Source organism: Schistocerca piceifrons, chromosome 5 (assembly GCF_021461385.2).
Source record: "Schistocerca piceifrons isolate TAMUIC-IGC-003096 chromosome 5, iqSchPice1.1, whole genome shotgun sequence".
Lineage (NCBI taxonomy): Eukaryota > Metazoa > Arthropoda > Insecta > Orthoptera > Acrididae > Schistocerca > Schistocerca piceifrons.
In genome coordinates, this window is record NC_060142.1 from 159,136,519 (window position 1) to 159,162,633 (window position 26,115).

The 26,115-nt window shown below is 40.6% G+C and overlaps 1 protein-coding gene across 1 annotated transcript; it reads left to right on the forward strand.

The window, feature by feature from the left end:
* The first annotated feature begins 243 nt into the window (after window positions 1-243).
* On the forward strand, window positions 244-17,389 carry LOC124798824 (ejaculatory bulb-specific protein 3-like). The gene is made up of 2 exons (XM_047262354.1): window positions 244-439; window positions 17,202-17,389. Exons 1-2 carry the CDS (start codon window positions 244-246, stop codon window positions 17,387-17,389), a joined length of 384 nt encoding a protein of 127 aa, XP_047118310.1.
* The last annotated feature ends 8,726 nt before the right edge of the window (window positions 17,390-26,115 follow it).

A 26,115-nucleotide genomic window follows, 5' to 3' on the forward strand; every position in this document is an offset into this window, starting at 1 on the left:
GTGAAATATTGGACCTTCAAGCGGAACCAGCGCCTTCTGTTTTCATTTCCACAGGTCGTAGCTCGATCTCTGTGGCCGAATTCTTTTTTCTTGGGTGGGTGAGCCCCGAGGCAGGTCGTCGAGGCGTCATTCCCTTCCAGCGTGAGCCGTGACGCGGCCCGGTGCGGTCCCCCTTGACCTGCTCCAGCCGGCGTCTATATCTAGGACCGGTGTTTCGGCAGCAGAGCACGCAGACAGGAAGACATGGAACTCGCCGTCGCCGCCTTGTCCGTGCTGCTGCTGGCCACGCTCGTAGCAGCGGCTCCGCCTGACAAGTATGACGCACGCTACGATCACATGGACGTCGACGCCGTCCTCAGGAACCAGCGCATCCTCGCCTCGTACATCAAGTGCATGCTGGACACCGGCCCGTGCACTCCCGAGGGTAGAGCGCTCCGCAGTGAGTACTGTCCACCTCCCAGTGACGTGTAGGGCGTCCCACAAAGAATGCAATTTTTAATTTAATAATACATAATTTATTTGAAAATTAATAAGAAACACAAAGACTGCGATTAAATACGAAACAAAATATCAGGCAAATGTCCTCCACGTGTTCGTCTGCACACAACCACCCTGTGGACAAAATGACTGTAGGGCAAAGTTTGGTTTGAATTTGACCCATGACACGTCTAATTTCTGCCTTGAGTGGAGCGATGGTTCGTGGCTTCTTCACATAAACACAAGATTTGATATACCCCCCACAAAAAAATCGCATGGTGTCAAATCACACGATCTACTTGGCCATTTTTGATCGCCATTACGGCTTCAGCTCCTGTCTTAGTTAAATCGTGGCCGACCTCGGTGGCCACATGGTTCTAGGCGCTGCAGTCCGGAACCACGCGACTGCTACGGTCGCAGGTTCGAATCCTGAATCGGGCATGGATGTGTGTGATGTCCTTAGGTTAGTTAGGTTTAAGTAGTTCTAAGTTCTAGGAGACTGGTGACCTCAGATGTTAAGTCCCATAGCGCTTAGAGCCATTTGAACCATTTTGAGCCAGTTAAATCGTGGATCGTAAAGGGATGCAAATGCAGATTTCTTTTTCTTTTTTTTTTTAAATTCGGTATAAAACTGCTTCTCGGAGCTGACTATTGAGAACGGCGGCGAATTGACTTCACTCGAGTCGAAGCTACTGCACGCTCTCACTGACGAGAGCGACATTTTTTTACCGATCGACGAGAACGAGGACGTCCAGGGTTCACTCTCAATAATGTATTTTCAAAAAATGGTTCAAATGGCTCTGAGCACTTTGGGACTTAACTTCTGAGGTCATTAGTCCCCTAGAACTTAGAACTACTTAAACCTAACTAACCTAAGGACATCACACACATCCATGCCAGAGAGTATTTTCAAATTTCCTTACCAGTCTCTGCACTGCTGACAAATTTCCGCTACCAAAAATTACACGAAGTCTTCGAACGCTCTCTGCATCGTATTCACCGTACTTGAAATGCACTTTCGAAATCTGGGTGCGTTGATCCATCATGTATCGCTCCATTATAGCTGACAACAATAAGCACAAATGCCAGCTGACAATGACAGTCGGTAAACGCAATGTCAACAGATGACAGTCGCATAAATTTCAGGTCCTGCAACCTAACAAACTGAAAGAGGCGCTCAATTTAAAAATTTCTTTTTGCATGGGACACCCTTTACAAAATATTCCAAAAAGATTCCTCCCATTTCATAACACGACGTAGCCCCCACCACACGCACGACAAACATCCATGTGATAGTCTGCTGCAGTGATGCAGGTGTCACAGTTCACCTAGATTTATTGGAAATGGACGCACATAAGACGACGTCTTTTCGTTTTTCTTTTCTTCTTTTTTTTTTTAAAAAAAAAAGAAAAGGTACTGTGAGGTCAGACGACATTGGAGGTCCTAGTCATGGAGGCATCATCGAGGCAGTTCACTGTTAAGAAATACTCGTATATGCTCATAGTAACATTAAGGTCTTGACCACAATTCTTTAGTAACATTACCAAACCTTGAGTGTTACAACGTTCCCTAATTTTCAAAGTATCTAAAACTAAAATGCATCACACATGACAAACAGAGCAATGACTTTAAATGACATACAAAAAATACATCATAAACAAGCAATGATGTACGATGTGAATATAGCAGAAATAACACGTACCCAACAAATAGTCTAAAGATACATAGTAGTTACTAGATAGAATAGGGTTGTCACAAATTCTGGAAATCATGGAATATCAAGGAATCGAGGAATTTCAAACGTTCCAGGGCAATTAGGGAAATGTTGGGGAAATCTAAAAAAAAAGTGGAAAATCTCGTTTTTGACTCGACGGATGAAATGGTTTGTTTACGTATCGTCACTGGACGCACTTGAGTAACTACTAGGTGCGAGTGGAAGTGACGAAGATATCGCCTGTCTCACAATGGAATTTTAATTGGTTTTCATTAATGATTTTAATTGTCTATTTGACTTACTATTGTTTGACAAAACACTGAGTACTATTTGGCAGGGAAAATGTCACTAACGTACCCCACTGCTGTCGTTCTTATTTATGAAATTTTAATGTTATGTTTTGCAACATATCTCGCCTGGAAAGTTCGTAAATCCTGTATGGAACAAGGACCCCCTTACGGGAGTCGGACGTCCATAAAATTGGCCGAAAACGTCAACTTTCAGTTCAATCTTTATTTATAAGTAGAGCTCATGGACAATAAGTTCCCAAAATTTCAATGATGAAACTGCATCCGAAGAGCCTGAAAAATAATTAAGTATATGTCACGACCTTCCTGCCACACCCACTTTTTGAAGCAATACTAGCTCGCTGAACAACGATTCCGTGGATTATTTTCAAACAAACTTACACGGGATACATCTAGAAGACTGTGATATATACCTTCTAGTTTTATAGATATTTTGTGACTCTTTGCCGTATCTTAGGAACAATAACAAACCCCTGGTTTGTTAGTGAAGAAGCAATTCTTGTTTTGCCACATTTTCATCTACTGCAAAAGTCAGAATTGTAGCTTACAATGCGGTTTTTGCGTTTAATGAAGGAAACGTAGGGAGGGTGAAGGCATTAGAGAGACAGGGCTTCAATATAGGGAATTTCGCTCTAGACATTTTGCGGCCCTCCCTGCAACTGAAAAGTCAGTTGAAGACCTAGTAAAGGAAGGGAGGCACAAAACAAGAAACACGACGATAAGCTAAGAAGGATACGAGAACCCTAAGTAAAAATCTGGGGCCTTCTGAACAGGTGTCATAAGAATAAACGTTAGACTGAACCCTGAATTGCATTATCTGAAACTTGTGTTTTTTAAAATTTATTTACTTTCTTTCTCAGATTCTACGAAGACTAGGGTTAAGAAATTTTGCACACTGATTTTTATAAACATCATATTATACTTACAGTATTATAAATAAAAAATATTAGAAACTTGATTAGAAAAGCTTACTACGTACAAAGATATAAACAGAATAAAATTTGGTAGAAATCTAATGAACAGTGTATGAGAAAAAGGTACATACGCTATTTTTTGAAAATAAAATTTTTAAATTCCATAGGAAAAGTTAAATTTATATAAGCTAAGGAATGTAACAGTAAATGTGTTACTTTCATGTAAAGCATGGTACAAAATATCATTGCCATATCTTCAAAATTGTGGATTTGGTGCATCTTTTAAATAGTGTGTGTTTTTCATGGACAATTCCCCCCCCCCCCCCCCAACTAAAAATGGCTTTTATTCGCATATCTTACCTGTTTACCTGCCATTCGGATCATAAATCCTGTACAGGAGTCAATAACTAGCTGTTTATTCAAAATTAGTGTTAAAAACATGTTCAGAAGTACAGAGGTCCTTACATATTTTGGTCAACTTACCTGTTAACTTACATTTCAGATCTCAAAATTTGTCAGGGAAAAAATACTAAAACTGTCTCTGTAAAATCAGGAAATGGTCAGGGAAATTCACTCTGGGAAATTTTTGACAACCTTGCAGTATCTCGTCAATGTAAAGCATAAAAGTGAACAGATTGGAATGCGCAACTAATAATGCAAAGAGAGCAGTTCCGCCAAATGGCGCTCACTCGTATCGCGATTCTAATATACAAAGATTATATATATTTTTGTTTCAAAAATAATTTAGTTCTGCTAATCCACGAACATAGAAGTATAAAGTACATTCCACGTCTTTGCTAGTTCCAGTCTTGTATTTAAAGTGTAGAAGATATTGCATGAGGCTGACATTTTCTGTGCTGTTATTGTGTGCTATTCAATAACAGACGGGGCTGAAGTAGAATGATGCCTGCTATTATACTGAATACTAAAAAACTTTCAAAAGTACAAGCAGACATATTTGGAATTTTTTTGCAAAAAAAGTTAATTCGTAAAACCGTATGTGATAAATATATATAGAGAATGTAAAAAGAGGGACAAATAGTTATACATAATGTCCCAATTAATCAATGCTGTGCGCTTGTATTGAATACTCAAAAGTTACAAAAGGTCAAAAGGTTACAAGCATACATATTCACAATGCTTTTTGCAACATTTTTAGTACAAGTATGAAGCTGTACGTGAGGTCGGTAATAGTCACTGTTGTGAAGGGAGAAGGAAATACGGGCATTTCGATTCTGATACGCTGCTGGTCGGTAGGTTGCAAAACAGATGTATCATCGACTGCCTAATTCTCGAGTGCTCTGAGTCTGACAACCATAAACATACAATCGGAGCGAAGACCAAAAGCGTAAACACATTTCTCACTTAAATTTGTATTACACAGTATAAAAACAGAGCAGTGTACGGACATCTGATTACATTTCACATACAACGACAAAAAACTACAGAAGCATATTAAAACGACAAAGTCAAAAACAAAAATGAATCAAATAAGGCATAAAATGTGGAAGGAACATTACAGAATCTTTGTTCACATAAAAATGAAAAAAAGTTGAAAATATAATCTTACAGGTAAGAGACAACTGACTAGTAATAAATGATGCGGGATGAATCGTGGGAACACCAACTAAAGATAGACGTAAGCAGCAGTCAATCGCAAACTTTCTCGTTTTTTTTAATATATTAACACAGGGTTAAGTATTTTGTTTATGACTCATTTTCTAAAAATCAGATGTTCGCTATCTACAACGAGCGAAAAATGGTGTTACAGTAGTTAGCATGCAGCCTTTGGCCTGATGGTAATCGATGATCAACCACAGGCTCGCTGTAGTTATTAGGCTACATAGACAAAATGTTAAAATTTTTTACTTTAATCCTTCATTTGTAAGAGTAATTTGTTCACTGTCTCTGACGAGTGAAGGAAGAGAGACAGTTTAGTGGCACCTATACAGCTCATTGCTAAGAGAGCTGGTATCGATACAAAGCGTAGCATTAAAGTACTGTAACATCTGTTCATAAGTTGAGTATGCATGAGATAAAAGAAGGCAAAGCTACGCAGATAGGGAACTGAGTCTATAGTAATTAATTCAGATGTGAACGAGATTCAGCATATTTGTAGACACTTTCCTCTTATTATCATAGATTTCGAGTTCTTCAAGAATATTTAGGAAAGTGCAAAATTTTAAGAGTGTCACCGATGCGCCTAAACAGTGTCGGAATTTGAGCATAGGGGATAGGAAAACCTTTGAGCATTTTGGATTTGGGTATTTGACCCTTGAGTGGTAAGCCATTGAGCCCATGTTAACTAATTTATTAAACAATCTATTAAACAACAAGAAGGACAATTTCAACATTGGTACTTGTACAATATTTTAACAAAAGCTGACGTATGATACACTGCAAGATAAACACAGTAAATCAGAGTTAAACAAATAATTATTTGTTTTATGGAAGTAGACAATAAACAATCCACAGGAACAGGTCCTGTATACAGAATTACTCCCGCCCAGAACTCATTGACATGGCAACCAATCTTACAACTTCAGTAAATATTTTTTGAAATGACGCTCCTCACACGATCAGTTAAATTATAAAAAAATATTCTTATTATTATTAAATAGTAAGAAATAATCAGAGTTGTTTATATTAGAACTACACTAAAAGTATTTAGTTTAAAATAAATTTCAATAAAACCAAAGTATTATTCCACTTTATTAAACAGTAAATGTATTAAAAGACAAACATACAGTTGAAGTTTCAGTTCTACTGAGCTAGAATTGGATAAAATCAGTCAATGCAAATGTCAGCTGTCAACACAGAGACAAGGTATACATACATACATACATTAACCCTTGTTCCATAAATCATGAATACGACATTTCATAATGATGTGGAATGTGTCACTTTAATATAAGTTTTGTTTACACAAAATAATAAATTAACTAATTTTTTCATACAGTTACTACTTCATGTCTAAGAATTCATCTACTGAGTAGAAGGAGTTGTCATTCAGAAATTCTTTTAATTTGCTTTTAAATGTTGGTTGGCTACCTGTCAGAATTTTACTACTATTTCGCAAATGACCAAAGATTTTTGTGGCAGCATAATTCACTCCTTTCTGTGCCAAAGTGAGGTTTATTCCAGAGTAGTGAAGATCATCCTTTCTTCTAGTGTTGTAGCTATGCACTTCGCTCTTATTTTTGAATTGGGATGGGTTATTAATGACAAATTTCATAAGTGAATATATGTATTGCGAAGGTACTGCGAACACCATGAGTTTCTTAAATAAATGTCATCAAGGTGATCTTGGATGGGCTCCAGCTATTATTCTGATTACGCACTTTTGGCCAATGAATACTTTCTCTCTTAATGACGAATTGCCCCAAAATATGATGCCATATGAAAGCAGTGAATGAAAATAGGCAAAGTAGGCTAATTTATTGATATGATTATCACCATAATTTGCAGTAACCCTAATAGCATAAGTAGCTGAACCTAACCATTTCAGTAGATCATCGAATTGTTTCTTCCAATCCAATTTCGCATCAATGCACACACCCAGAAATTTTGAGTATTGTGCCTTAGCAACAGACTTCCGTTCATAGTCTACATTTATCAATGGTCTTATGCCATTTACTCTACAGAATTGTATAAACTGTGTTTTCTGAAATATAGTCAGAGTCCATTTGCAGAGAACCACTTAATAATTTTCTGAAAGACATTTGCAATTTCCTCAGGTGATTCTTGCTTCTTGGGTGTGATTACTATACTTGTATCATCAGCAAAAAGAACTAGCTTTGCATCTTCATGAATACAGAGTGGCAAGTCGTTAATACATATTAAGAACAATAAGGGATCCAAGACTGAACCCTATGGGACACCATTCTTGATACCTTCTCAGTTAGAGTACTCTGCTGGTTTTTGCAGACTATCTGTACTGTTAATTTCAACCTTCTGCATTCTTCCAGTTAAGTATGAATCAAACCATTTGTGCACAATCCCACTCATTCCACAATACTTAAGCTTATCTAGAAGAATGTCATGATTCACACAATCAAAAGCCTTTGAGAGATCACAAAATATCCCAATGGGTGATGTTCAGTTATTCAATGCATTTAATATTTGATCATTAAAACATATATAGCTTTTTCTCTTGAAAAGCCTTTCTGAAAACCAAATTGTCATTTTGTTAGTACTTCATTTTTACAAATATGCGATGCTACGTTTGAATACATTACTGTTTGGATAAAGCTGTCAGAAGTGAGATTGGGCAGTAGTTGTTAGCATCAGATCCATCCCATTTATTATGCAATGATTTAACAATAGTGTAATTCAGTCTATCTGGAAAAATGCCCTGTTTCAGTGAGCTGTCACGTATGTGGCTGAGAATCCTACTTATTGGTTGGGAACAAGCTTTTTGTACTCTGTTGGAATTGCCATCAATTCCATGTGAGCTTTTACTTTTGAGTGAATTTATTATTTTCCTAATTTCAGTAGGAGAGGTGGGTTGAATTTCAATTTTATCAAATGGCATAGGTATTACCTTGTAGGGAAGCAGCATACTCACGCCTTATAAAATTCACATCAGTCTTTCCATTGTGTGCCAGCCTAGTCTGCTGTAACTAGCTCTGACGTCATAAGTATTGCGCAACACTTTAAAATGAAGTAAATAACCTGAAACGTTTCTAGCATGTCAGGAGTAATACAAAATCAATATGTGTTGGATATCATTGGCGCAACAGAAAAGAGCTAGAAACTTAAAACTTTATATTTAGATTCCTTTTGCATAATAATTTAGTAGAAACAGTATTCTGGATCTCACAAATTAAAATTTTAGTTGAAATTCATGATTTTCTGGTTTTTATCTTAAAAATTAAGGAAGCAAGATAGATTAAGTAGGCGAATAAATAAAGCTAGGATGTTTAAATTTAAGTAGAAGGGAGATCCTTTATAATCATAAAGATGTGAGAAGTTTCAATGGAATAACTATAAAACTATAGCGATAGCGTATCTCCAAAGGGCAAGTTCAGAGCTCGTCTACTACGTTTAGTGTAATTAAATTAATTCTCTCGCCAAAAATATTTGACTTAGCCACGTCAGACTTTTATTATGATTACTTACCTATGTGATGATTGCACATTTAAATTGAGAGCTTCATCGGCCATCAGCAAAGGAAGCAATCATTTATTCGATAACTTAAAGTGGTGCATTACTAGCCCAGCAGCTAGTCGGGAGAGCAGATTTGATCAGGCGTTCCCTTAGCCGTCCACACCGCGGCTTTATATGTAAGAAAGCTGCGTGAAAGAGGAAAGCCCCAGTTCTCTCCAGACGCTGATTAGCACACCACCTGTGCCGGGAGTCGCGTCGCGTCGGTATCGTTGATATAAACAGCCTCAGATGCAGTAATAAGTTACTCGGGATACGCGTAACCATGAAATCGTTTTCGAGTGAAGTGTTAATTTTGGGATCACGTTAATGATCTATCTTTAGTTTGCGTATGTCGTATTTTCACGTGCCGCCGCAGGACAGACATTCTACCATCATTAGTGTGGCGTTTGATGAACATTGTCATCAAATTATGGCGAGCATTCACTTAAACATTTAATATGAAGAGTTATAGTTGCATCAGCGCATTAGACTCTGAACTGCTCTGGTAGTTGGATTGTGTGGATTCTTTTTGGCCTGTGACTTTCAGAATATAGTGAACATTTTAGAGAGAATGGTTTTTGATTATGAATCCCAGACAATCTCCTAATTCCTCAGAGCTATAAGCTGTAGCTATAAATGTATTTCTCAGATGAAGTGGGCACTAGGAATTCTAATTACTGGCTTCACGTTTTGCTAATCACTCTCTGGTTGCCAATATTGTAGTTAGAGAGCCAGTGTTGAGAACGGCAAACAACAGCATTAAATAAATAATAGGAACATTAACAATTATTCCATCTGCCGCCCCACAGCCTCTTCCATATACTGCCTAGCATTTTCTAATGAATAGCTGGATCCTATTTTCTCTACAACACTTAAAAAATTGTTATTAAAAATGTTTTCTACTTTTCATTGTGTTTGATAGAAATACAATATTCCTGTGCTCTCAGTTACCCTGTTTCTCTTTTAACAATATCCAAATTGTTTTAATTTTATTATCAGATGTGCTAATCTCAAACATAATGCACATATGTCTGGTCATTTTAATAACTTTTCTTAATACAGTGCACTAGTTTTTATAATGTTTCATTGTTTTGGGGTCATTACTCCTCCTAACTATAAGATACATTTCCCTTTTCTTGTTTACAAGATATTTTTATCCCTTCAGCAAGCCATGGCTTTTTATATGGTTTCTTACAATTATATTTCACTGTCACTGCTTTCAAATATACAAACAAAGGTATCATGAAATAGGTTAAATTTTACATTAGTATCATGTTCCCTGTACACCTCATCCCAGTCTAACTGTTGCAATCTTTCCATAAAATTTTGAACTGTTAAATCGTTAATGGAACATACTATTTTGGAGGACTGTTTTGCATTACTGTATGGACTTATATCATATACTGTAACTAGCTGTGCATCATGATCAGACATACCATTCTTAACAGGAAAAGTTTTTATTTGATTAAATTTATCTTAGTCTATGAAAACATTATCTATCAGTGTGCTGCTTTCCTGTACCACCCAAGTAGGAAAATCAATAACTGATGTCAGACTGAAAGAACCAAGTAATACTTCAAGGTCAAGCTTTCTATCGGAGTCTTTCAGAAAATCTTCATTGAAATTCCCACAAACACTAATTTGCTTTCCTTTGTCTGACAGGTAGCACAACAAAGAATCCAAGTTTTTCAAAAATAGTTGAAAATTTCCCAATGGGGACCTATAAATGCCTAAAATTATAAAAGTGCCATTATTTAGTTTAAGCTCACATGCTCATGCTTCTATGTGTTGCTCTATGCAAAATTTTTCAGTTTCCAAATTTTTCATACTATGACTGATTTTAACATATATGGCAACTCCTCCTCTCTCCATAGTGTCTCTATTTACATGTGCTAAAAGCTTATATCCACCTACATTTACCATTTCCATCCCAGTGACTATTTGATGTTCAGACAGGCATAGTACATCTATTCCACAAGAAGCTCATCTACTTTGTTTTTTAATCCCCTGATATTCTGATGTAATATATTAACATTATTTTTCACTGTTCTTTTATGTGAATCTTGTGACATACCAACATTATTCTTCACTGTACTGTTATAAGAATCTTGTGATATTTTCACATCTCCAGTTCCTGCCTGTCTGCACTTCTCATTAAGTTTAATTTCAATCAATGTAGGATGATTGATCTTAGCCTAAAAAAGTACTCCCATGAGTTTCAGTGCCCCTGTCCCCCCTTAAAGATTTTGCTATCATCCCAGCCAGTTTACTCTTCTCTTTCATACTGAGATGCAGTCCATATCTTGTGAAGTCCCACCTACCAATACCATCAACAGGAACTAAAACTGTGCCTGATAAAGTAGCTGCCCATAGCAGCTGATCTAGCTCCATATTGATCCTCCTGACAGAGTTGTTCAATTGGGGCCAGTCATACTGCATGAAAGCAGGAACCAAGCCAACATTTGGTTGGTTCGTTGCAGATGCTATTTTTACCAGGTCACACTCAATATTGTAGCCCTGATCCCTATCAATACTGTTTCCTGCTCCACCCACTACCACAACATGATCCTGCTTTGTGGAAACCTTGCACAATGATCCTACATTATCAGTGGGCTTGAAAATACTTGTGACCTGGTACCTGTCACCTAATTTTTCGTGCAAGATCTGGCCCACGCCTCTTCCAATGCTACTACCTAACAACAGAACTTTCTTTCTGCTTCATACTTTTTTTTAAATAGTTGGTTTCCTAGTGAATGTCTGTTGAGTGTTGACTACATTTACATCTACTTGAGCCTCTTCCTTAGCTGACTGAGGTAGCAGGCAAATCTATTGTTTGTGCTAAAGGTGAAACTGTCTGATACTGTCCTTTTTCTGTGTCTCCTGTTCCTTGCTACCACTTCCCACCTGTCTTCACCCTCCTCCCCCCCTTAACCGCATCAGTTCCTGCCTAGCACTTTCCAGTTCAGCCTGAAGGGCTACTTCTCTTCCTGTTCCGCTATTTTCCTACCCCTTGAACATAATCTGCAGTACCATGGAAGAGACCCATTTACTTCCCTGTTTCCAATGCCATTACTTTCACCCCAATGTAACCATCTGCCACAACAGCTGCACAGAACCCCAGAACTAACTTTCCTATGGCAGCTCAAACACTTCTCGCTCATGGTTGTTTACTATATTTTTTACAAAATTCTGAAGTTTCCTTACACGTCGACCAGCCATCGCTTACGTTGTCTTCCTTCCAATCTTCTTCCTGTTGCTTCCCACTGAAAGACCTTCTTTGTAGTTCTCGTGTCCTCCATCCTTAGGACAGTCCCAGCCAGGCTATTCTTTTTCTTTTAATTAGCCTTACAATATCAGCTGCTTGTATGAGATGATCCAATTCATAACTAGTACTTTCTCTGCTGGTACTATCACTATTTCTGATCCCTCTATAAATTTTCCCTAGTATTCTTCGTTCAAATACTCTGAGTTGTTGGTCATCAGTGCTGGTTAGCGTCCATGCTTCACATCCATATGTAACCACTAGCTTAAATATAACTTTATATGTAGTCTTTTGAGCTGTTGGTTTACCATCCTAGCTGTCAGTAGCTTTTTAAATGTATTGTAGCAGCTATTACCACTTAAAATTCGGCCTTTTATTTAAGTGAAAATGGAATTTAGTATATCACTATTAGCCCCTAGGTATTCCAAATCTTCTATATGCTGATAATTAAAACCTGCTGCTGACACTTTATCCTCCTTATTGTTCTCTGTTCTACGGAATTCCATACATTTAGTTTTGGAATCGATAATTTCCAGTCCCCTATGCTGTGGGGCTTCTTTCAGTTCCACCACTACTCCCTTCAATGAGATACTTCGTCTACTAATACCTGCCACGTCATCAGCATATGTAGTCGACTGTGTGGTTCTTATACCTATACTTCCAGAAATTTGCAGTTTTTGTATAACTGCTTCTAAGGTCAAACCGAAAAGCATTGTGGAAAGAGCATCACCTTGTGAAACAATCGGTTAATTCCCTATCCACTCTCACCTTTGCCCTGGAACCTGTCTTGTTTGCCTTAATAAGCGAAATATATTTGGATAGTATGATAAGCAGTTTTATGTCTTCTAACACCTCTTCCCCATTTTGACTATCAAAGGCCTGCTTGAAGTTACATAGATATTGTTGAGTTCTATATTACACAGATGATCCAAAACATTATGACCACCTGTTTCATAGCTTGTTCGTCCGTGTTTGGAACGAAATACATCACTGATTCTGCGTATCAGGTATCCGAAAGTTTGTTGCTAGGTTTCTGGAGGTATGAGGCATCAGATTTCTAAGCATAGGTGATGTAATTCTTGTAAATAACGGCCGGCTGATTTACGCACGCGGTGATGGCGCCCGATAGCGATTCAGATGGGTTCTATAGGATTTGCATCTTGCGAATTTGGCCGCCGAGACATCAACGTGAGTTCATTATAACGCCCCTCTAACCACTGTAGCACGGTTCTGGCTCCGAAACATGGACAATTACACTATGAGATCAAAAGTATCCGCACGCCCCCAAAAATATACGTTTTTCATATTAGGTCCATTGTGCTGCCACCTACTGCCAGGTATTCCGTATCAACGACCTCAGTAGTCATTAGACATCATGAGAGACCAGATTGGGACGCTCCGCGGAACTCACGGAATTCGAACATGGGAAGGTGATTGGGCGTCATACGTCTGTACGCGAGAATTCCACACTCCTGAACATCCCTAGGACCACTGTTTCCGATGTGATAATGAAGTGGAAACGTGACGGGACACGTACAGCATAAAAGCATACAGGCGAACCTCGCCTGTTGACCGACAGAGACCGCCGGCAGTTGAAGAACGTCGTAATGTGTAATAGGCAGACTTCTATCCAGGAATTCCATACTGCATCAGGATCCACTGCAAGTACTATGACAGTTAGGCGGGAGGTGAGAAAACTTGGATTTCATGGTCGAGCGGCTGCTCATAAGCCACAAATCACTTCGGTAAATGCCAAATGACGCCTCGCTTGGTGTAAGGAGCGTAAACATTGGACGATTGAACAGTGGAAAAACGTTGTGTGGAGTGACGACTCATGGTACACAACGTGGCGTTCCGATGGCAGGGTGTGGGTATGGCGAATGCCTAGTGAACGACATCTGCCAGCGTGTGTAGTGCCAACAGTAAAATTCGGATGTGGTGGTGTTATGGTGTAGTCGTGTTTTTCATGGAGGGGGTTTGCACCCCCTGATGTTTTGCATGGCACTGTCACAGCACAGGCCTACATTGATGTTTTGAGCACCTTCTTGCTTCCCACTGTTGAAGAGCAATTCGGGGATGGCGATTGCATCTTTCAACATGATCGAGCAGCTGTTCATAATCCACGGCTTGTGGCGGAGTGGTTACACTAAAATAACATCCCTGTAATGGACTGGCCTGCACAAAGTCCTGACGTGAATCCTATAGAACAGCCTTTGGATGTTTTGGAGCGCCGATCGACGTCGATACCTCTCCTAAGTGCAGCACTCCTTGAAGAATGGGCTGCATTCCCCCAAGAAACCTTCCAGAAACTAATTGAACGTATGCCTGCGAGAGTGGAAGCTGTCATCAAGGCTATCGATGGGCCAACACCATATCGAATTCCAGCATTACCGATGGAGGGCGCCACGAACTTGTAAGTCATTTTCAGCCAGGTGTCCGGATACTTTCGATCACATAGTGTATATTGCTGAAAGATGGCATCGCCGTCGGAGAACACGTCAGGCATGAAGGGAAGCATGTGGTTCGCAGCTGTCAGCGTGTCTTCGATTACTATCACAGGTACTATGCAAGCTCAGGAGAATGTCTCCCATAGCATAATACTGTTCCCACCAGCCCGCGTCCGTGGCGCGCTGCACATTTAAACCGCTGTTCACCTCGACGACGCCGTTCGTGGAGTCGACAAGGGACCCAGTGTAGCAAAAATGTCAGACGAAGAACCGACTCGCTTCCATTGATCTACGGTCGAATTCCGATGGCCCCTGCACACTGTAATCGTAATTGGCGATGTCGTTGGGTCAACATGTGAACACGTAAGGATGGTCTGCTGCGAAGCTCCATGTTCAAGAATGTACGATGAACGGTGTGCTTCAAAACACTTGTGCGGGCACCAGGATTGTGCTCTTTCGGCAGAAATACCACAGATCACCATCTGTCCTACTTTACAGAGAAGACAAGGGTCCGAACCCGTCACTCCGTGAAGAGTCGTGGACGTCCAACATTTGGCGCCTAGTGGTAGTTTTATTGTCCTTCCACTTCTTTCCGTAGATGCTCACGACACTAGCACGAGAACGTTCGGCCAGCTTCGCCGTTTTCGAAATACTCGTTCACAGACTCTGCGTAATAATAATCTGTTCTTTGTCAAAGTTGATTATCTCTATGGATTTGTCCGTTTGGAGCCCATATCTTCGGTAGGGTGGTCTCGCGTCCGGATCTGTTTCCGCTTACAAACCGCTTACCTTGACGACAGCTTCCACTCTCGCAGGCATACATAATTTTACTACAGTCAACATCTCTTAGGCGTTGACACAAAGTGATTTGAACCTGTTTTCACTTTTACGTAATTATTTTTCATGTATGTTAACAATTCCTTTTCTGTTTGAATAAGTGCTGGATACCGTGCATAACCTGTTTTTAATTTCTCTACAGTACGATGTATATTTCTGGAATAATTGGCACTATTACCTGTCCTTCCTAATGATGGTTTCTCGATGTATGATGCATACTACTTGTTCACACCTTGTATTTTAAATTTATTTCAATAACGCAATTAGAATTATAGGTATTTTTAAGTCTGCTTTTATTTCATATGGGTCCCACTGCTACTATAAGTTATATAAAATCAAATTATTTTTATTAGTATTCAAAACCGGTTGCTTGGCAGTTTTATTACTGTTTTATCAACCTGTGAATGTATAAATGTATGTATGGGTTCTGACCCAGTGCTGATGTGGAAGCGTACAGCCACTGTTATAAAAAATGTTAGCTTGTCCAAATGGGACGAATGATATGTACATCATCGCGTCGTTAAATATGATAACAAAATAGTTAGCCTACACCCTCAAAACTTTTTTTGTTGTTGTAATGAATATTGTTTCATGGCATTTGAATTGTTACTTAGTGGCATTTTTCTTACTATTACTGTTTCTTATATATTTGAGTCCTCAGTTTTAACGTAATATTTTACGTAAATCAAGAACGATATACTTATAACTTCCCACGCCAAATTGTGGGTGCTATGTTTTACATTAAGCAACCGTGTATGTTTGATGTCATGTATGTATGGGTTCTGAACCAGTGCCTATGCGGAAGCGTATAACTACTGTTATAATAATGTTAGCTTGTCCAAAGGGACAAACGAGATGTACATCATCATGTCGGTTAAATATGATAACAAAAATGTTTGTCTACACCTTCAGAACTTTTTATAATGAATATTGTGTTTCACGGCATTTTAATTATTACGCAATGGCATTTTCGTACTATTACTATTTTTATATATTTGACTCCTTAGTCTTAACGTAACAGTTTACGTAACTCACGAACGTTGTACTTCTAACTTTCCACGCCGGATGGTGGGTACTATGGTTTTTTTTTTTAAAAAAAAAACTTGTGTTACACCTCATTTCATGTTATTCATATATTATTCTTTTTCTTTTTCTTTTTCTCTTTTACTAGTCCTGCACTCTGACAAGTAATTATCGATCTGTCGTATGTTCTGTAAGTTTGTTTTTTAAAAAAACAATACGCCAGTGTATTTTAGATGTTTCCTTCCCCCTTCGTCTGCTATGTTTTTTACGTACATTTTAAATTTGAATTACTTCATGAGTCACAAATGCACAAGAGGTATTTTGTGTTAATATCTTGCAAAACCAGTAATATTAAGTCTTCACGTGGCACATGTCACATAGAGGGCGTTCCAAGCTCTAAGCTTGTGGTTATAGCTTGATACCAGTGCCTACCAAATTTCATTGTATATTACAGGTATGTTCCTACCAACTGTTATGTTCATACGCAGGTGTAGTTGTGATTTTCGGTTTTATACTCTCTGATCGTTATGTGAAAATTTTTAACTTCTATCACTGAGGATGGTCACTAAGTGACCGAAAATCCATTTTCCTGACAATAAAACAACAAAATACGGCCAATTCTGATTTTCCTTCCAATTCTTTGTTACCATGTTACGTGCCGGCAACTCCACCAGGCGGCATCCAACTTCACGCTGGGCAGTGGTCATAACGTTTTGGCTTATCATTGTGTATTCACAGGTCTTTTCCTATATTTGTCTCAGTACAAATATTTTGTCCACAGTTGCTCTATTAGGCGTAAAGCCACACCGATAATCACCCAATATATCTTCCACATATGGAAATAATCTATTGTATAGGATTCCGGATAAAACCTTACACGCCACATTCAACAGTGCGACCCCTTTGCAGTTATAGCAACATGCCTTATGACCGGTCTTATGTATGGGCTATATTACACCTATCGCCCATTCTTCTGGAATTCTTTTTCGATTCGAAATCAAACAGATTTCTAATATTTACTGTTGATCTCCATTTGCTCGTGCTACATTCACGAGTGCACTATTTTTGCAGAGCACATGCCCGAGGCGCTGAGGACGAACTGCGACAAGTGCACGGACGCGCAGAAGAAGATCGTGCGCAAACTATCGCTGCATGTTCGGGAGCACCAGCCCGTCCAGTGGGACCTGCTCAGTAAGAAGTACGACCCGGAGCACCAGTACCACGACAGCTTCGAGAAGTTCCTCGATGCCGCTGCTTAGCAGCGAGTTCTGCTCGCTAGAACTCAGCATCGCACTGCCATTCTCGCTGCACATTGCACACGTCTGACCCATGTTTGCATGTACCTGTTACTAGTGGCACACCTGGCTTTACGCTGGCACATTCTCTCCTTTCTCTCTTGTCGTCCTTTCCATTGCTCAGTATTTTATGCAACAAGAACCTCTACAAAACTGTCCCATGCACACTTCTCCACCGCCCGCTGCACATCTCACTTTGTCTCTTACTTCCAGCGCAAAGTCAACATCTGCTGCTTCACACGAACTGTTACACAGTTCAGTTTCAGTCCTTCAACATAGATGTGGTCTGCACTAATACAGATTCAAGAATTATACGTCACTTGGTGGCTAATTTTATTGGTTCCAAGATATATTCATTTCTGTTGCGGATCGTATATTATCAGTACCCAAAGATTCAACAAGTTAACTATTCCTTTTTTATCATGAAATAACACGCCAATTTGTCCTCTGTCTGTGCGTAAACCATTCCGCATATTTTCATTTTTTCGCTTACGTAATCACTAGACAAGTCGTTATTTAAAATGCACTTTTTATTTTGTATTTATTGTTCATCATGGTTGTGAAATAAAATATTTATATGAATAATTCCTTATTTTTAATAACATGAATGAATGCACTGAAGTGTGCACTTCTCAAAATATTGTTCTGTGAAATCGTTATAGAACTCCATATTCTGGTAAAGCCATTTACCACTGGTACGGCAAAAAGGATCAAATATAAAATGGTTTGACAGGGATTCGAAAGAAAGGTAAGGGTCACTATTTTTGACGTATTGGCAAAGTACTAAAAGACGAAGTGTTAAGTACAACAGATGGAAGGAAATTTCATTGTGGTTCACAAGCAGATAAAAGCTGCCCGGGCAACTCCAGCCGGTACTGGGTCACACGCCTATCTTTACACATCGGTAAATTACTATTACGTTACAACGAGGCTTGCTTATATATTTTAAAACTTTTTTCCTTTTATGGTATATAAATTTCATTACCTCACCTGGATTAGCATAATCAGCCAAACGTGTCCCATCGTGAACGATATCGCAGCATAATCTAACAATAACTCAAATGTAATTTACTAAAGCGTAACATGTAATAACATTGGAAACATAAAATTAATGCATCATCCATATGTAACGTGAACAAAACATTTATAATGTAACTTATTACATCACAGCACATGTTACAATGAAATATAAAAAGTTTCAGAATGGCTAAATAACTCTCACTGCGACAGTTGCTACGGATATGTCAACTACATGTCTGAAGGTTTTTTGTTTGCCTGCGGTTGAAGGTGGGCGTCTTACTCGACAACGATCCGACTGCTTTCTAACGTAGTGCTACTGTTACTGATTAATCCAATTTCCAAGATCTATAGTTCTCAGAATATTACCTGTACAAATATGATTGTTGCATGAATAGAGCAGTAAATTCTCCAAGCTTGCATTTTGGCCTCTAGAAATATTCTGCAGGAGCCCGTCCGGTCAAACGAGACATGTCCAAGCGGTAGACAAGTTCGTTCAGTACCTTATGTGGCAACACCCTATCAGTGGTGATCACAGCGGCATTGTTATGCTATCTGAGCTGTTCCAGTGTCCTTAGCAGTGGGGGTACGTAAACAGCTCTTTAACGTCCCACACACATCTCCTTCACCACTATGACCAACCCAGCAATGCGGAAGTTCGCAGTTCAGGCAGCGATGAACATTGTCGCTCCAAGGTCGAGGATGAAATTCTCAGCACCGTCTGTCAGCTGTGGAAACAAACACAACTGCAACACAATCAAGGTAAGAAGTACCCCTCACAGTCTTCTCACAGAAGAAGAACGGCACAGAGCTTCGTTTATGACACTGCACAGAAAACATTAACCTTCGGCGAATCTTACTCGTGCGCCACAATTTCATGAGGATGTTCAGATGTCCATACTCTTACATTGTGTCGATTCGCCTTTACAGATAAATGGAAGGTTGATTCGTCTCTCACTATCAACTTCGAGGCGAAATCCTCAAGTGTTTCCTGCACTGTGGTGAAAAACTGAAGGCGCCAGCCATGATCTTCCGGTTTTAATAACTGTTACACAAGATGTAAACGATTGTGTTTATACTGTAACCGCTGTCAAAAAATCTTTCGCTTGCACGAACCATTGGTTCTTTCGGACTGCGTGCGAAAGTTTCCCTCGCCCTCCGTACAGTTGCATCTGGCACACTATGTCAACCGGCACGTTTCTGTTTACAGATGCAATCAAGTCGATAACAACGCACAATACTCTCTTTAGATGGCGGTTATTTTCCATAATTCCTTCTGAAGGCACGCTACTCTGATGTAACAGATAAACATAACGCATATTACATCATACAAAATAAACCTTCTCTTGCTTTGTCGCCATTTTGTGAAAGCTCTGCACGCATAATGTCAACTGGTGGGCGCAATACAAACTCGGTCAGTTTACAGTTCTAATCATGCATCAGTCGTATTTGTACATTTAGAAAATGTACATTTGTACATTTAGAAAATACAGAACTTTGAAAACAAATGAATCATTTGTAGTAGTCGTTACCCTTCGCCATATTTGTTCACAACAGCCTCCATAGCTAAGACGCTTATCGTAAACTGGAACTATTTTTTGCTCATGTGCATTAAGCGAGCGCAAAAATTGCAGCTGAACCACAATAATTTCACAGTTAGGTAACAAAACTTATACTTCAGGGACCACTTCATTTGTTGACAACGGCCTCCGCATCTAAGACGCTTATCACAGCCTGTATCTAATTTTTGCTTATGGTACATTAAGAGAGACCGGAAATGGCAGCTGGACCACAACAATTTCACGATTAAGTAACAAAACTTATATTTAGAAGGGCCTATCGTCACTCGTTGTCTGCACAGAGAGCTCCTGCTAACTAATAAGAGCGATGTTAAATGTAATTCTGAGATGTAAAGGACATAACACAACTGTTATTTCTAGTAGTTAAACAATATTACAAAAACACACTGTAAGTAGGATGTTTAGGTTTCTATGCTGGTAACGCCATGTAGCGTTCGTATGAAAATCACTGACTGTGCTGTGTGCAGTCTGTGGCTGGTTGGCATTGTTGCAATATTCGCTATTGCAGTGTTGGGCATTTGGATGTAAACAGCGCGTAGCGTTGCGCAGTTGGAGGTGAGACGCCAGCAGTGGTGTGGATGTGGGGAGAGAGATGGCAGAGTTTTGAGAGCGGACGATCTGGACGTGTGTCCATCAGAAAGAGTAAATTTGTAATACCGGATATCATGAACTGATTATATATATATAACTTTTGAACACTATTAAGGTAAATACATTGTTTGTTTTTACCTTAATAGTGGCTCTGAGCACTATGGGACCTAACATCTTAGGTCATCAGTCCCCTAGAACTTAGAACTACTTAAACCTAACTAAGCTAAGGACATCACACAACACCCAGCCATCACGAGGCAGAGAAAATCCCTGACCCCGCCGGGAATCGAACCCGGGAACCCGGGCGTGGGAAGCGAGAACGCTACCGCACGACCACGAGATGCGTTACCTTAATAGTGTTCAAAAGGGTGTTTATATACATTGTTTGTCCCCGCCCCCCCCCCCCCCCCTCTGAACCATGGACCTTGCCGTTGGTGGGGAGGCTTGCGTGCCTCAGCGATACAGATAGCCGTACCGTAGGTGCAACCACAACGGAGGGGTATCTGTTGAGAGGCCAATAAACGTGTGGTTCCTGAAGAGGGGCAGCAGCCTTTTCAGTAGTTGCAAGGGCAACAGTCTGAATGATTGACTGATCTGGCCTTGTAACAATAACCAAAACGGCCTTGCTGTGCTGGTACTGCGAACGGCTGAAAGCAAGGGGAAACTACGGCCGTAATTTTTCCCGAGGGCATGCAGCTTTACTGTATGATTAAATGATGATGGCGTCCTCTTGGGTAAAATATTCCGGAGGTAAAATAGTCCCCCATTCGGATCTCCGGGCGGGGACTACTCAAGAGGATGTCGTTATCAGGAGAAAGAAAACTGGCGTTCTACGGATCGGAGCGTGGAATGTCAGATCACTTAATCGGGCAGGTAGGTTAGAAAATTTAAAAAGGGAAATGGATAGGTTGAAGTTAGATATAGTAGGAATTAGTGAAGTTCGGTGGCAGGAGGAACAAGACTTCTGGTCAGGTGACTACATGGTTATAAACACAAAATCAAATAGGGGTAATGAGGTTTAATAATGAATAGGAAAATAGGAATGCGGGTAAGTGAACCCATTATAGTGGCCATGATACACTCCTGGAAATGGAAAAAAGAACACATTGACACCGGTGTGTCAGACCCACCATACTTGCTCCGGACACTGCGAGAGGGCTGTACAAGCAATGATCACACGCACGGCACAGCGGACACACCAGGAACCGCGGTGTTGGCCGTCGAATGGCGCTAGCTGCGCAGCATTTGTGCACCGCCGCCGTCAGTGTCAGCCAGTTTGCCGTGGCATACGGAGCTCCATCGCAGTCTTTAACACTGGTAGCATGCCGCGACAGCGTGGACGTGAACCGCATGTGCAGTTGACGGACTTTGAGCGAGGGCGTATAATGGGCATGCGGGAGGCCGGGTGGACGTACCGCCGAATTGCTCAACACGTGGGGCGTGAGGTCTCCACAGTACATCGATGTTGTCTCCAGTGGTCGGCGGAAGGTGCACGTGCCCGTCGACCTGGGACCGGACCGCAGCGACGCACGGATGCACGCCAAGACCGTAGGATCCTACGCAGTGCCGTAGGGGACCGCACCGCCACTTCCCAGCAAATTAGGGACACTGTTGCTCCTGGGGTATCGGCGAGGACCATTCGCAACCGTCTCCATGAAGCTGGGCTACGGTCCCGCACACCGTTAGGCCGTCTTCCGCTCACGCCCCAACATCGTGCAGCCCGCCTCCAATGGTGTCGCGACAGGCGTGAATGGAGGGACGAATGGAGACGTGTCGTCTTCAGCGATGAGAGTCGCTTCTGCCTTGGTGCCAATGATGGTCGTATGCGTGTTTGGCGCTGTGCAGGTGAGCGCCACAATCAGGACTGCATACGACCGAGGCACACAGGGCCAACACCCGGCATCATGGTGTGGGGAGCGATCTCCTACACTGGCCGTACACCACTGGTGATCGTCGAGGGGACACTGAATAGTGCACGGTACATCCAAACCGTCATCGAACCCATCGTTCTACCATTCCTAGACAGGCAAGGGAACTTGCTGTTCCAACAGGACAATGCACGTCCGCATGTATCCCGTGCCACACAACGTGCTCTAGAAGGTGTAAGTCAACTACCCTGGCCAGCAAGATCTCCGGATCTGTCCCCCATTGAGCATGTTTGGGACTGGATGAAGCGTCGTCTCACGCGGTCTGCACGTCCAGCACGAACGCTGGTCCAACTGAGGCGCCAGGTGGAAATGGCATGGCAAGCCGTTCCACAGGACTACATCCAGCATCTCTACGATCGTCTCCATGGGAGAATAGCAGCCTGCATTGCTGCGAAAGGTGGATATACACTGTACTAGTGCCGACATTGTGCATGCTCTGTTGCCTGTGTCTATGTGCCTGTGGTTCTGTCAGTGTGGTCATGTGATGTATCTGACCCCAGGAATGTGTCAATAAAGTTTCCCCTTCCTGGGACAATGAATTCACGGTGTTCTTATTTCAATTTCCAGGAGTGTAGATACGAAGCCGACACCTACTACAGTAGTACAAGGTTATATGCCAACTGGCTCTGCAGATGACGAAGAAATGTATGATGAAATAAAAGAAATTATTCAGATAGTGAAGGGAGATGAAAATTTAATAGTCATGGGTGACTGGAATTCGAGTGTAGGAAAAGGGAGAGAAGGAAGCGTAGTAGGTGGATATGGATTGGGGCTAAGAAACGAAAGAGGAAGCCGCCTGGTAGAATTTTGCACAGAGCACAACTTAATCATAGCTAACACTTGATTTAAGAATCATGAAAGAAGGTTGTATACACGGAAGAATCCTGGAGATACTAAAAGGTATCAGATAGATTATATAATGGTAAGACAGAGATTTAGGAACCAGGTTTTAAATTGTAAGACATTTCCAGGGGTAGATGTGGACTCTGACCACCATCTATTGGTTATGACCTGTAGATTAAAACTGAAAAAACTGCAAAAAGGTGGGAATTTAAGGAGATGGGACCTGGATAAACTGAATGAACCAGAGGTTGTACAGAGTTTCAGGGAGAGCATAAGGGAACAATTGACAGGAATGGGGGAAAGAAATACAGTAGAAGAAGAATGGGTAGCTTTGAGGGATGAAGTAGTGAAGGCAGCAGAGGATCAAGTAGGTAAAAAGACGAGGGCTAGTAGAAATCCTTGGGTAACAGAAGAAATATTGAATTTAACTGATGCAAGGAGAAAATATAAAAATGCAATAAATGAAGCAGGCGAAAAGGAATACAAAAGTCTCAAAAATGAGATCGACAGGAAGTGCAAAATGGCTAAGCAGGGATGGCTAGAGGACAAATGTAAGGTTGTAGAGGCTTATCTCACTAGGGGTAAGATAGATACTGCCTACAGGAAAATTAAAGAGACCTTTGGAGATAAGAGTACCACTTGGGTGAACATCAAGAGCTCAGATGGAAACCCAGTTCCAAGCAAAGAAGGGAAAGCAGAAAGGTGGAAGGATTATATAGAGGGTATATACAAGGGCGATGTACTTGAGGACAATATTACGGAAATGGAAGAGGATGTAGATTAAGATGAAATGGGAGATACGATACTGTGTGAAGAGTTTGACAGAGCACTGAAAGATCTGAGTCGAAACAAGGCCCCCGGAGTAGACAACATTCCATTAGAACTACTGACAGCCTTGGGAGAGCCAGTCCTCACAAAACTCTACCATCTGGTGAGCAAGATGTATGAGACAGGCGAAATACCCTTAGACTTCAAGAAGAATATAATAATTCCAATCTCAAAGAAAGCAGGTGTTGACAGATGTGAAAATTACCGAACAATCAGTTTAATAAGCCACAGCTGCAAAATACTAACACGAATTCTTTACAGACGAATGGAAAAATTAGTAGAAGCCGACCTCGGGGATGATCAGTTTGGATTCCGTAGAAATACTGGAACACGTGAGACAATACTGACCTTACGACTGATCTTAGAAGAAAGATTAAGGAAAGGCAAACCTACGTTTCTAGCATTTGTAGACTTAGAGAAAGCTTTTGACAATGTTGACTGGAATACTCTCTTTCAAATTCTAAAGGTGGCGGGGGTAAAATACAGGGAGCGAAAGGCTATTTACAATTTGTACAGAAACCAGATAGCAGTTATAAGAGTCGAGGGACATGGAAGGGAAGCAGTGGTTGGGAAGGGAGTAAGACAGGGTTGTAGCCTCTCCCCAATGTTATTCAATCTGTATATTGAGCAAGCAGTAAAGGAAACAAAAGAAAAGTTCGGAGTAGGTATTAAAATCCATGGAGAAGAAATAAAAACTTTGCGGTTCGCCGATGACATTGTAATTCTGTCAAAGACAGCAAAGGACTTGGAAGAGCAGTTGAATGGAATGGACAGTGTCTTGAGAGGAGTATGTAAGATGAACATCAACAAAAGCAAAACGAGGATGATGGAATGTAGTAGAATTAAGTCGGGTGATGCTGAGGGAATTAGATTAGGAAATGAGACACTTAAAGTAGTAAAGGAGTTTTGCTATTTGGGGAGCAAAATAACTGATGATGGTCGAAGTAGAGAGGATATAAAATGTAGACTGGCAATGGCAAAGAAAGCGTTTCTGAAGAAGAGAAATTTGTTAACATCGAGTATAGATTTAAGTGTCTGGAAGTCTTTTCTGAAAGTATTTGTATGGAGTGTAGCCATGTATGGAAGTGAAACATGGACGACAACCAGTTTGGACAAGAAGAGAATAGAAGCTTTCGAAATGTGATGATACAGAAGAATGCTGAAGATAAGGTGGGTAGATCACGTAACTAATGAAGAGGTATTGAATAGGATTGGGGAGAAGAGAAGTTTGTGGCACAACTTGACTAGAAGAAGGGATCGGTTGGTAGGGCATGTTTTAAGGCATCAAGGGATCACAAATTTAGCATTGGAGGGCAGCGTGGAGGGTAAAAATCGTAGAGGGAGACCAAGAGATCAATACACTAAGCAGATTCGGAAGGATGTAGGTTGCAGTAGGTACTGGGAGATGAAGAAGCTTGCACAGGATAGAGTAGCATGGAGAGCTGCATCAAACCAGTCTCAGGACTGAAGACCACAACAACAAACAACATAGTTTGTTCTCTATCAAAATATTTCATTTACTAACTATGCCTATCAGTAGTTAGTGCCTTCAGTAGTTAGAATCTTTTATTTAGCTGGCAGTATTGGCGCTCGCTGTATTGCAGTAGTTCGAGTAACGAAGATTTTTGTGAGGTAAGTGATTCATGAAAGTTACAGGTTATTGTTAGTCAGGGCCATTCTTTTGTAGGGATTATTGAAAGTCAGATTCCATTGCGCTAAAAATATTGTGTGTCAGTTTAGTGTTGATCTGAATAAGTAAAGAGAGAAATGTCTGATTACGTTCAGTTTTACTCAGCTGTTTGAAAGTCAAATAACGTAAGAGGTTTACCAGCACTGTCATTCATAATTTTTCTAAGGGGACGTTTCAACACTGCCGTACAAGGATTTCAATACCCCGCCGATG